Raw genomic sequence first — 12,440 nt, 5'->3', positions numbered from 1 at the left:
AGCTGTTTTGTATGAACAAGCCGCCTTTAGCCCCTGTTACGGATTCCTCGCACATATTCCGGGGAAATCCTCCAGCGAGGCTTCGTGCTCGGGAGCAAATGAAATATAAAAGGCTGATTAACCCATTCAGTGCTGTAGAAAAGGCATCTAGAAGATTTGGTAACACTCTCGAGTACGATGGCGCCGGGATGACAAACTCGATTTTATAGGAAACCATTTACTAGCCGATCGTCAGTGACGCAATGGCTTATGTGCAGCAAGGGCCGGACATTGGGTGGCTACCCCCAACAGGGGGCACTAAAGAGGCAGCTTTCTTCCTTCTAGATGAGAGGCAATTTGTATGCCCTTTTTCCCAGGGCGCATTGCATGGCCTATAAGACTCCATAAAGAATGGCAGTATCCCCCCCTTGACCAGTGGTCTCCAATCTGTGGCTTGGTAGCTGTAGCAAAACTACAACTCCCATTGTGCCCTGGTAGCCGTAGGAATACTGGGATGCAAAAGTGCAGAAGAGCAGCCAGAAGCTCCCAGTCCCCGAGTATCTCATGGTATATTTACAGTTATAAAGGACGCAAAATCCATAAAAGCTTATGTGATGCAAGGGTTGGACAATGGGTAGCTACTGTACCCCCTTGTTTTCCTCAGGGAGCAATGCATGGCCTATAAGACTCGATACTGAAAGACCCCCTAGACCAACCTGTGGCTTTCCAACTATTGGAAAACTACAACACCCATCGTGCATGGATAGCCGCAGGAATAATGGGATGCTACAGTGCAGAGGAGCAGCTAGAAGCTCCCTACCTCAAAGCATGCTATATTTACTACTATAAGTGACATAAATGCCAAAAAAAGGCTTATGTGCTACAAGGGTGGGATGTTTGGTAGGTACTGTACCTCCAAGAGGGGGCAAGCTTTCTTCCTCCTAGATGAGAGCTAATGTCATACCCTTTCTCCCTAGGGAGTAATGCATGGCCAATAAGACTCTAGAAGGAAAGACTGTACAACCCTAGACCAGTGATCTCCAACCTGCGGCTCTCTAGTTGTTGCAAAACTACAACTCCCATCGTGCCCTGATAGCCGACATAATACTGGGATGCTACAGTGCAGAGGAGCAGCCAGAAGCTCCCAACCATCTCATGTGAATGACACAAATGCTTCTGTGCTGCAAGGGTCAGACGTTGGTTAGCTACTCCCAAGAGCGGGCACTAAAGGGGCACCTTTCTTCCTTCTAGATGGGAGGTAATTTTGCATCCTCTTTTTCTTCCCGCTCCTGTCCCCGACCACCTCTGCCCTCGACAACCCTTTAAAATGTCCTTGTGATTGAGAGGCAGTGAAGGAGATGGTGTCGTTTTATAAACATTGCCATCCACATACAAGCGAGGGCACGGCGGGTCCGAACCCTGGCATCCGTCCGCTGGCTCCGCACCACGATAATTGTATTTGTTCCGGGATTAAACCTGTATCATTCCTTCAGAGCAGGCACACAATCTAATCAAACATGGCGATGATGAATTCTCTCCAGGGGGATAATGGTATTACAAGCCCGGGATCAGTCTGTCAAGAGCTCTTCCAGATCTCATATTTATCAGGAGAGACGAGCTGCGGCACAGGATTAAATTCTGCAAGATGATCTGCAAGCCTCCTGCAGTCAGTGACAGGATGGCGGCCGACACCGACTGCGATGCAATGAAAAACGCCCCTGAGAGGCAGGCAAGACAAGAGAAACTATACAGATAACTCAGGATACCTGTGCAAACTAGCCTTATCTGATCGGGTAGTATACTCCAGTCACAGCCAAAGCTACATTCAAAATGGATGCCACTATACTGTTAGAGCTTGCAGAGAATGTACTGTACAGACACTGAACAAGAGGTGGTTTAGGCAAGAACTGTGAGGTCCTGCATCTCCAGCACAACACTAAATGCAGCTTTAGATGTGACTGGAGTAACTGAAGACAACTAAAAGGCAAGTTAAGCAGAGCTACTTAAGATGGTTGCTACCTAGCTTTCCAGAAGGCTGTACTATAATGGGTGAGCTGCGTTCCTTCCTCCATCTGAGCGGGCAGCCATCTTTCCTGTCGGGAGCGGTGAGTCGGCGGGGCATTATTAACATTGCTGAGCGCTCCCCACTACTGCCTCTATCTCCCCCGTTACGCTGCCTGGAGGGGACACCAATGCAGGGGCACCCTGACTAAAGGGCAGGAGAACTTTTGAGAGACAGCGGGCGGCCATCTTGCCCGCAAGTGGCGCTCAACCAGGTGAAAACAGGTAGAGGAGAGCTTTCTGTGAAGCTGTGGAGGAGGTTGGAGACCCCCCTTTCTTGCCCAGGTCCTAATTCAGGTGAAGTGGGGGCCAGAGCCTGGCTGAGTAGCCCTGGTCTCATCTGCTGCTCAGTTACAGCCCCCTCTCCCACTGGGATTTGTCCCGCCATCTTGGGAACCCTGTTTATCCATCATTGCTGGACACTGACCTGTCGGGCTTTATGTCAGGGAAAACCACCGATATAAACCTGAGGCGTCGATTCACCAATCTACAGGTCTCCCATGACAATGCGGGCAGCAGAGCCATTGCCTCACTACATAATGGGAAGGCATTCGAGTGGACTTCATGTGGGAAGTATTAAAGAAAGTGGGGGTCCCCAGGACCTCCTCAAATGGCTACACTTGCTCTATCTGCAGCGGTATTTGTCCAAATCATTCTCATTGGGAAGGGGTACTAGACAGGGGTGCCCACTGTCACCCCTCCTGTTCACTTTGGTAATGGAGCCATTATCTGCGCGTATAGCGGAAAGTGCGAGAATACTTATTGCTGGCCTTTGAGAAAATATCGCTATATGCGGACGACATGTTCATTTACCTGGGAGATGTGGGCCCTTCGCTCGAGGCTCTACTTGATGTGGTCAACGAGTATGGTTCATACTCTGAGCTAAGGGTCAATTGGGGTAAATCGGTACTATACCTGGTGGACGATGTCCATGCACAATCTATGTCCTCCTACTCGTCCCTGCAAATAGTAGATACATTTACATTCCTGGGAGTAGTTCTTCATAAGGATGTCGCCCAGTTCTTTGCACTCAATATGGGTCCAGTGATGATCTATGTCTCACAAAAGCTTAAAGCCTGGGGAAACTTACCCTTGTCCCTCATAGGACGAATCAATGTTTTCAAAATGGTTATCCTCCCTAAGCTCCTCTACCTCTGTAGGGCAGCCCCCGTGGTACTGCCAAAGTCTTATTTTCAAGCACTTGACCACCTTTCTGTGGCGTCGGTCGGTGCCCCGCATTGCAAGGAAGACTCTTCGAGCCCCTTTATGGGATGGGTGGTTTGACTCTCCCCGACATGCATCTATACTATATAGCTACACAATTGAATTACGTGTCCTGGTGGATTAGGGGAGATTCAGACAACCCTGCGGTGGTGCTGGAGGCGGCTCCGATAGGATCATACGAGGCCATGGCGAATTTGGTATATAAAGCAGGCAAATACCCGGTGACACATCTTACTTCCCTTATGGCGGGGGTAATCAACGCATGGAATTATTTGTTGTAGTGATGGGGGATAAGGGACAGAGTGCGATATGGTCACGAGTTTTACCTTTATGGAGAAACCCTAAACTCCCAGAATTATTTTCTTTGCCAGACTTTGAGTTTTGGCTGCAGAGGGGCATTAAATACCTCACCCAATTGTATGAAGAGGGGGCTTTTTAAGACCTTCTCTGCTCTGCAGGCTGAATACAACATACCACGCTCATCCCTCTTTAGGTTTTTCCAATTGAGGCATGCATGTGTATCACAATTGGGGCCAGGCCCTCTGCGGCTAGAATATGGGGACGCGCAGACCCTGGTAAAATGGTTTCCTCCTTCTACGGGACACTAATAACCTACCAATCTTCGCCTATATCCAAGGCTTTTACTAAATGGAAAGGCGATATTATGAGCCTAGACTTGCAACATGGCTTCCTTATGGAGGTCAACAGTTATTTGTGCACGGGACCAGCGGATTCCGGCTAAGTGGAAACACAGAGTATATTTGACTCCTGTACGTCAGGCACGTATGTACCCGGTGTGGTGGAGGCAGAGGGACGTTGATGCACATGATTTGGGAATGTCCGGTTATTGCAGACTTCTGGGGAGAAGTGCACACATATCTTAATTCTAGATTGGGTCTACCTGCAGTTATATCCCCAGAAGTTAGTTTACTGGGCCTTGTCAATGAAATGATTCCTACCAAGTATAATAGAATCCTCTATAGGTTATTACTGTTCTACGCTAGGAAGTCCATCCTGCTAAACTGGAAGCCTGCAAAGTCCTTCCCTACCCCACTGAATTCAACTTATTAATGCAGCATTACCTGTGTACAAATTGACCTTTGACGCCAGGGGTACACCGGATAGGTTTGAAAAGATTTGGGGTCTCTGGTTGAGTGCCAGCTTGGTGTCAGGATAGTCCATAGAAATGACTCAGGTGTCTGTGGGTCGCTGCCCGTGTGAATGTCGGACAGTAGCAGATGAAGACCATTTGTATGCAGGAATGCTAGGGTTATGGGCTGAAATTGGAACTGTATTGATCCAAAATGATATGCCAATGCTACGTAACCCTTTTCTTTGACTGTCGTTTGAAGGTAACTGAATGCAATTGTGTTTTTTTGTTGCGATTTGTATTTTTTTAACCTTGAAAAATAAAGTCTATTGAAACAAAAGATGGTGATCAGGCACAGGTCAGGCAGCAGAGGGTCAGAATCCAGGGCAGAAAACAGATTCAGCATATCTTTGCATGGCACTAGCAATCTAGACACCTTATTGCTCAGGCACCCTCCCAGAGGGGAAGGTGCCTTAAGTTCCCAGTGGCTGGTGTGAATTAGGGTCCACACAAGCTGCTCCTTTAAGAGCTGGCGTGACTGCATGCACACCCTATGGGCAAAGGGGAGATACCTGTGGTGAGAAGCAGGCTGTGGCCAGAAGAGAAGGGAAGCAGTGACTCCGGTGGTTGGGCCTGCTGTTGGGCAGCAGAGGAAGAGCGATGGGTCTGAGCAGCCGGGAAGACAGAAAAAGGGTGAATGGAAATGCGCTTGTGCCCGTTTGGGAGCAACTGCACCAGGAATTCATGTGTTAATGAGCTGGGCTGCAGGGGAAAGGATAATCACAACCGAATCCTGCTCAGATTGAGTAAAGAATTTGCTGAAAGTACCAAATATAGACAGAGTGAAAACAGTCTGTAACCTACTTGATGATGGTTTCCAGGTAACAAGGGTATTATTTTTCTACACTGCAAAGACGAGAAACAAACTAAAAACATGGATTACAGGAGCGACATTGTAAATAATCAGGACTATGTCAGCAAAGTCAATCCAAGGCAGAGCTAAAATTTAAAAGGTGTGTCACGGATCGGCGGGTGTGAACCCACTGTGCCACTGACTGGCTATACTCTGGAGGGGCATGTCTAAGCAACTACCTGGTTCTCACTAGAGCATCAGATGGTGAGGATAGGCTTGAGCCGTTAGGGTAGTTGCCAGGGGCTACTCCAGAGCAATCCTCGAGTCAGTGGCAGCTGGTCCAGGCGGACCAGGAGGTACCAGAGTAGGTACCGGAAGTACAAGCGTAGTCAGGCGGCAGAGACGTTAACAGAAGTAACAGTGCAGGACCTAAGGAAAAGGCAGAGACGTGGTCGCACAGGTACAGGTCAGGCAATCCGGGTCGGCAACAGGAGAGACAAAGCAAGCAGGCAGGGATCAGACGATAAGCAGAGTCCAGGGACGAAGTATAGATCAGGAGCACATGAGAATATCAGGAACCAGCAAACTCAAGGACCTTGACACTGAGGCATCTGGGAAGGGGGCTGTGCCACTCAAATACATGCAGGAGAGCCAGAGTTGGTCAGCGAGTTCACACGACCTAACCCACACAGCCCAGGGAGTGATGCGCTCCTTAGAGCAGTGTAGCACGAAACCAGCCGAACTCATGCTGTGTCCAGTGCTGAGTGGAAACTGTGGAGCGGAATCTTCAAAAGCAATAACACCTACAGAAACAGAGCCCAGGACCGCAGCGGTGAAATGGGAAGCACTGGCCACAGGTCACCGCTGAGCGCGGCACCCGGGACCGCGGCGATAAGCGGGGGAACAGTGCAGCACAGCAGCTGCTGTTACAAGGTGATGAGGATTGGGGTATACGTATAACTTTCCCCTTCCAATTTTTTCAATTAAAAAAGGCAGGCCAATAATTTAAAGGGGCGGTTTTGAGCTGCAAAACACAAACATAATATCTCCAAGAAAGACCTTAGACTTTTACACATACTGTCCACAGCAGCAAGAAAAATGACATTCCAGATGTGGCAGCAAGCCCCCCCGAAAACGTTTCCTAGAAAAAAAGTGTCCTTATAAAACCAATATGGACTGGACAGAGGCTGCCCAACACGAAGAACATGGCACGGGTCCAGTCTTCCAGTCTTCAAATACACTCATGCTTGTCGCATACCACGCAGTATCACAAGCGCCTGCGCCTCATATGGCGTAGGGCCCCCACGCCTGAAAGGGGCCATGGCCACCGCCCCTCAAAGGGGGCAGGGCCACCGCCCCTCAAAGGGGGCAGGGCCACCGCCCCTCAAAGGGGGCAGGGCCACCGCCCCTCAAAGGGGGCAGGGCCACCGCCCCTCAAAGGGGGCAGGGCCACCGCCCCTCAAAGGGGGCAGGGCCACCGCCCCTCAAAGGGGGCAGGGCCACCGCCCCTCAAAGGGGGCAGGGCCACCGCCCCTCAAAGGGGGCAGGGCCCCCGCACCTCAAAGGGGGCAGGGCCCCCACTTTTGAATGGCTGGCTTCCATTTTAAAAAGGAGGAGCATCCGTTTAAAGTGGTTGTCAGTTCTTATTTCTCAGGGAAGCAGTGAGGCTTATAAAAGAAAGAAAACAGCTTAAATCAAAATCTAAAAGGTCCCTCCGTTCCAGCGCTGCGGATCTGTCATGGTTACTTTGGGTCCAATCTGGACAGCCCCCCGGGGGCAGGAACGATGGGACCTTTAGCTTGAGAGTTAAGCCATTTTTCTTCTTTTAAAAGCACGTCTGCTCCCCTGATAAATAAAAATAAAAAAAAACAGACAACCCCTTTAAAAAGTTGGTTCTTCAACTGAAAAAGGTGGAGCTTTCAGTTAAAAGGTGGAGCTTCAATTTAAAGGGGAACACCACAAATATTTTCTAATGGGTTGTCGTCAGAAGTGTGTTGTGTCTGTGCTATATGTTACATGTACGGCGCCTCTGAAGAAGTGCTGCCCCCTTTACTTTTGGAGGGGTTCAAGCCTATCGATCCAGGCTCTAATAAAAGACAAAGCTGAAGGTGAGTTTGGCCTTCCAATCCTGGGATGATGGTGGTGGTAGTGACCCTGCACCAGGGGGCGAGACCTCTCTTCCCTTGTGGCCATGTAGACATGTAAGGTGATGAGCTGAGGCTTGCAGAGCAGACAAGGCAGATCATAGGACAGAAGCGTTAGCGGAGAAATTATGATTTCCTAATCATTTGCCAGAATATACTTTTCTTGGAAAATAAAAAAATAAATGACATCACTAGAAGCGTCCGGGGCCCTGCAGACCATGAAATGGAGTTTCTGGTGCAAGGCGCTAATGCTCTGTTCCTGCACACAAGTAAGCGGACGTCCACAAATCACCTTCCCCCTAGAATCGGGCTCCCCTCCTCGTCCGCCATTGTCACTGATAATCCAGATCAAATAGTTTTGATTTCTGCAAATAAGCTGCATTAACCCGTCAGGAACGGGCGGCGTGCGGCATGAAAACCCGGCGGGGAAATTCTTTCTAATCTGACAACTTGACTTGTTCTGTCGCCGTGGCCAACGGAAAGCGGCAATTTGTGATCAGCAGGTATTTAAAACTCATTATTTTTATGTCTGGCGCTTGGCGGGTGAGCTGGCATTTTATAGGAATAAATATAATAGAACGGAGGATTTAACCCACAGAGGGGGGTGGGGGGGGGGGGGGGGCGCGTCCGTAGACCGCCATCTCCACGCCAATCTCTTAAAGGAGACACAAGGGACTGTGGACTACTGCCGGGATCCATAAATATGCCCTCTGAGGAAACAAGCTGCATTCAGATAGGTAGCCGACATTTCACAAAGATGTATTAGAAGGAAAGGGTTAAATATGACTAACATCACGTATGTAATATGTTTACCTACTCATGTGACATGAAGCAAAACTGCAGCACAGCTGCCAAATGTGTGGGGTCAAATCCACAGTGCCCCCATAACACTGTCAGGCACAAAATGTCCTCCGGTGCCAGACGTACAGGGGCCCCCCCATAGCGGTGCCAGACGTACAGGGCCCCCCCATAACGGTGCCAGACGCACAGGGCCCCCCCCCCCCCATAACGGTGCCAGACGCACAGGGCCCCCCCCCCATAACGGTGCCAGGCGCACAGGGCCCCCCCATAACGGTGCCAGACGCACAGGGCCCCCCCCCCCATAACGGTGCCAGACGCACAGGGCCCCCCCCCCCATAACGGTGCCAGACGCACAGGGCCCCCCCCCCCCCATAACGGTGCCAGACGCACAGGGGCCCCCCCCATAACGGTGCCAGACGCACAGGGGCCCCCCCCATAACGGTGCCAGACGCACAGGGGCCCCCCCCATAACGGTGCCAGACGCACAGGGGCCCCCCCCATAACGGTGCCAGACGCACAGGGGCCCCCCCCATAACGGTGCCAGACGCACAGGGGCCCCCCCATAACGGTGCCAGATGCACAGGGGCCCCCCCATAACGGTGCCAGACGCACAGGGGCCCCCCCATAACGGTGCCAGACGCACAGGGGCCCCCCCATAACGGTGCCAGACGCACAGGGGCCCCCCCATAACGGTGCCAGACGCACAGGGGACCCCCCATAACGGTGCCAGACGCACAGGGACCCCCCATAACGGTGCCAGACGCACAGGGACCCCCCATAACGGTGCCAGACGCACAGGGACCCCCCATAACGGTGCCAGACGCACAGGGACCGCCCATAACGGTGCCAGACGCACAGGGGCCCCCCCATAACGGTGCCAGACGCACAGGGGACCCCCCATAACGGTGCCAGACGCACAGGGGACCCCCCATAACGGTGCCAGACGCACAGGGACCCCCCATAACGGTGCCAGACGCACAGGGACCGCCCATAACGGTGCCAGACGCACAGTAACATTGGGGGCCACACATTCTTGCTTATTTGCTTCCTTCACTCAGTTAAGCCTCTCCCAGAAGCAGGGGTAACATGGTCTGTCTCCCCGAGGACTCGCAGGCACCGAGCAGGAAACGCACGCGCAGCATAAACAGCGGCACGTCCCGGATCGGCTCCAGCGGCCTCGCACACAGGACATTGATTGCGGCTGTAAAATCTAATGCTTGTAATGAAAGTGCCAGCGGGACCGATCCAGATCCTGAAATGTAAATGATTGGAACATGATTCCTATAATTAACTTGTCCTCCCGTTATGTTCCTGTGACACCCGGGCGCACAGGGCGGGCACAGACATGACTTCTCTCACCAGCTGAAGTTCTGGAACTGATGCGAGGTGAATCGGGGGCAGAGGTTTCTGATTTCTAGCGATATAACATGAGATTGGGATATGACAGGATTATAACACCCAGTGTGTAATGGACATGTCCCAGGAGACGGCCGACTAGTCATAAATGGGGCAGTCTAACAGCGGTACTGAGTCATTAAAGGGGTCTTCCTACCCCGTAAAAGGATATCACCAGGTTGTGCCATCACTTTAGGATCGCTAGGGGTCCGACCTCTAATACCTCCACCAATGTCGAGAACGAGGGGTCCACAACGCTGACTTAGCTCTATATTCCCTGCACTGTTTTATCTTGCACAGCCGTGGCCCTGCCACCAACTGTACACAAAACTGCTGCCAGCCCCATTAAAGTGACAGCTGGGACCCCGCTGTACCAGGAAAAAGCTAAATGATTGCAGAGGGTAATCATCAACTTGTGTGGGAGGCCCTATACAATGCGGCCTGTGCATCACATCAAAGTCAGTGAGATAGTGGGTATGGATAGTGTGTGTATATAGGGCGGCGGGTATGGATAGTGTGTGTATATAGGGCGGCGGGTATGGATAGTGTGTGTATATAGGGCGGCGGGTATGGATAGTGTGGGTATATAGGGCGGCGGGTATGGATAGTGTGTGTATATAGGGCGGCGGGTATGGATAGTGTGGGTATATAGGGCGGCGGGTATGGATAGTGTGTGTATATATAAGGCGGCGGGTATGGATAGTGTGTGTATATAAGGCGGCGGGTATGGATAGTGTGTGTATATAAGGCAGCGGGTATGGATAGTGTGTGTATATAAGGCAGCGGGTATGGATAGTGTGTGTATATAAGGCAGCGGGTATGGATAGTGTGTGTATATAAGGCAGCGGGTATGGATAGTGTGTGTATATAAGGCAGCGGGTATGGATAGTGTGTGTATATAAGGCAGCAGGTATGGATAGTGTGTGTATATAAGGCAGCGGGTATGGATAGTGTGTGTATATAGGGCGGCGGGTATGGATAGTGTGTGTATATAGGGCGGCGGGTATGGATAGTGTGTGTATATAGGGCGGCGGGTATGGATAGTGTGTGTATATAGGGCGGCGGGTATGGATAGTGTGGGTATATAGGGCGGCGGGTATGGATAGTGTGTGTATATAGGGCGGCGGGTATGGATAGTGTGGGTATATAGGGCGGCGGGTATGGATAGTGTGTGTATATAAGGCGGCGGGTATGGATAGTGTGTGTATATATAAGGCGGCGGGTATGGATAGTGTGTGTATATAAGGCGGCGGGTATGGATAGTGTGTGTATATAAGGCAGCGGGTATGGATAGTGTGTGTATATAAGGCAGCGGGTATGGATAGTGTGTGTATATAAGGCAGCGGGTATGGATAGTGTGTGTATATAGGTCAGCGGGTATGCATAGTGTGTGTATATAGGTCAGCGGGTATGGATAGTGTGTATATAGGTCAGCGGGTATGGATAGTGTGTATATAGGATAGTGGGTATGGATAGTGGGTATATAGGATACTGGGTATATAGGTCAGTGGGTATGGATAGTGGGTATATAGGATACTGGGTATATAGGTCAGTGGGTATGGATAGTGGATATATAGGGCAGCGGGTATGGATAGTGGGTCTATAGGGCAGCGGGTATGGATAGTGTGTATATAGGATAGTGTGTATATAGTGTAGTGGGTATGGATAGTGTGTCTATAGGATAGTGGGTATGGATAGTGTGTATACAGGGCAGGGGGTATGGATAGTGTGTATATAAGATAGTGTGTATATAGTGTAGTGGGTATGGATAGTGTGTCTATAGGATAGTGGGTATGGATAGTGTGTATACAGGGCAGGGGGTATGGATAGTGTGTATATAGGGCAGCGGGTATGGATAGTGTGTATACAGGGCAGCGGGTATGGATACGGTGTACTGACCACGTTGCAGACAGAGCGCTCCCAGATTCAGGAGGCGTCTTGCAGTAACTTACCAGCAGTGAAGTCTCCGGTGAGGTCTATGAAGGCGTGGGAATGGGGGACAAACATGGAGCGCGTTGTATTCAGACCCCCGGTCATGGTGAGGTTCCTGTAAGAGAAGAAAAAAAATACCTCAATGTAACAATATACTCAATATAATGACATTATCACAATGTACACGCGTCAATTCCAAAGCGCTTTCAAGACCTCTGCTGGCCGTCAGTGAATGGGAACATTCCTATTTATACCCAGAGACTGAAACCATCTCCTGAACCAATACCTGTCACAGCTGAGGGTTTGTTACATTTATATTAAATAGCACCAATGTATGGGACAGGGGCATCAGGGCAAATGAAATATAATGCAATATAATACACTATTTTGTGTTGAGACTTACACCTGTGTCACTATATGGCGCCATTAGGCATGCGGGCGTGCCCCCTGCGCCCCCCTCCTACACATGCTGTGTAACACAAGTAAAGAGCTTTATATATTGACTTATGAAAGTGGCGGAGGCAGAGTTTAATCCGGCCTCACACATTGTCCCTCCTAGATGCTGCACACGTGGGGGCGACTTCAAGAGGCGCCTCATGCTGCAAATGTCCCGTCAGCCTGAGGAACAGCAACGAGAACAGGCAGGACCTGTCAGACAAGCCCAAGCGTCATTCCCCGAGCCTGGAAACAACCAGAAAACGAGAAAAACATGATGGCGAGAGGAATCCGCTATGACAGAGCGGTGACCTATGTGATGGCGGTTAACAGGACTCCATACAAGAGTCTGCTCACACTTCATTAAAAGTGGAGATACTGTCACGGATCAGAGTGGGGGTAACTCTAATCCGTGTGATGTTAAACGCATGGAAGCTGCTCGGCCAGGACAACAGAATAGGGAGCAGGTCACCTCCTAACACATCCCTAAATCTGACCCTGACTCCTAGCTGAATGAGCCAACCCT

The 12,440-nt window shown here is 50.6% G+C and overlaps 1 protein-coding gene across 1 annotated transcript in view; it reads right to left on the bottom strand.

The window, feature by feature from the left end:
• ITFG1 (integrin alpha FG-GAP repeat containing 1) overlaps positions 1–12,440 on the bottom strand; it is a 100,338-nt gene that overhangs the window by 77,613 nt on the left and 10,285 nt on the right. The window contains exon 6 of the mRNA XM_040410499.1: positions 11,500–11,594. Within this exon, the coding sequence (XP_040266433.1) occupies positions 11,500–11,594 (95 nt within the window). The remainder of the gene's footprint in view (positions 1–11,499; positions 11,595–12,440) is intronic.

Source organism: Bufo bufo, chromosome 10, assembly GCF_905171765.1.
Source record: "Bufo bufo chromosome 10, aBufBuf1.1, whole genome shotgun sequence".
Classification (NCBI taxonomy): Eukaryota; Metazoa; Chordata; class Amphibia; order Anura; family Bufonidae; genus Bufo; species Bufo bufo.
The sequence above is the reverse complement of the archived record's forward strand: the minus strand, read 5'-3'. Positions and strand labels throughout refer to the sequence as shown.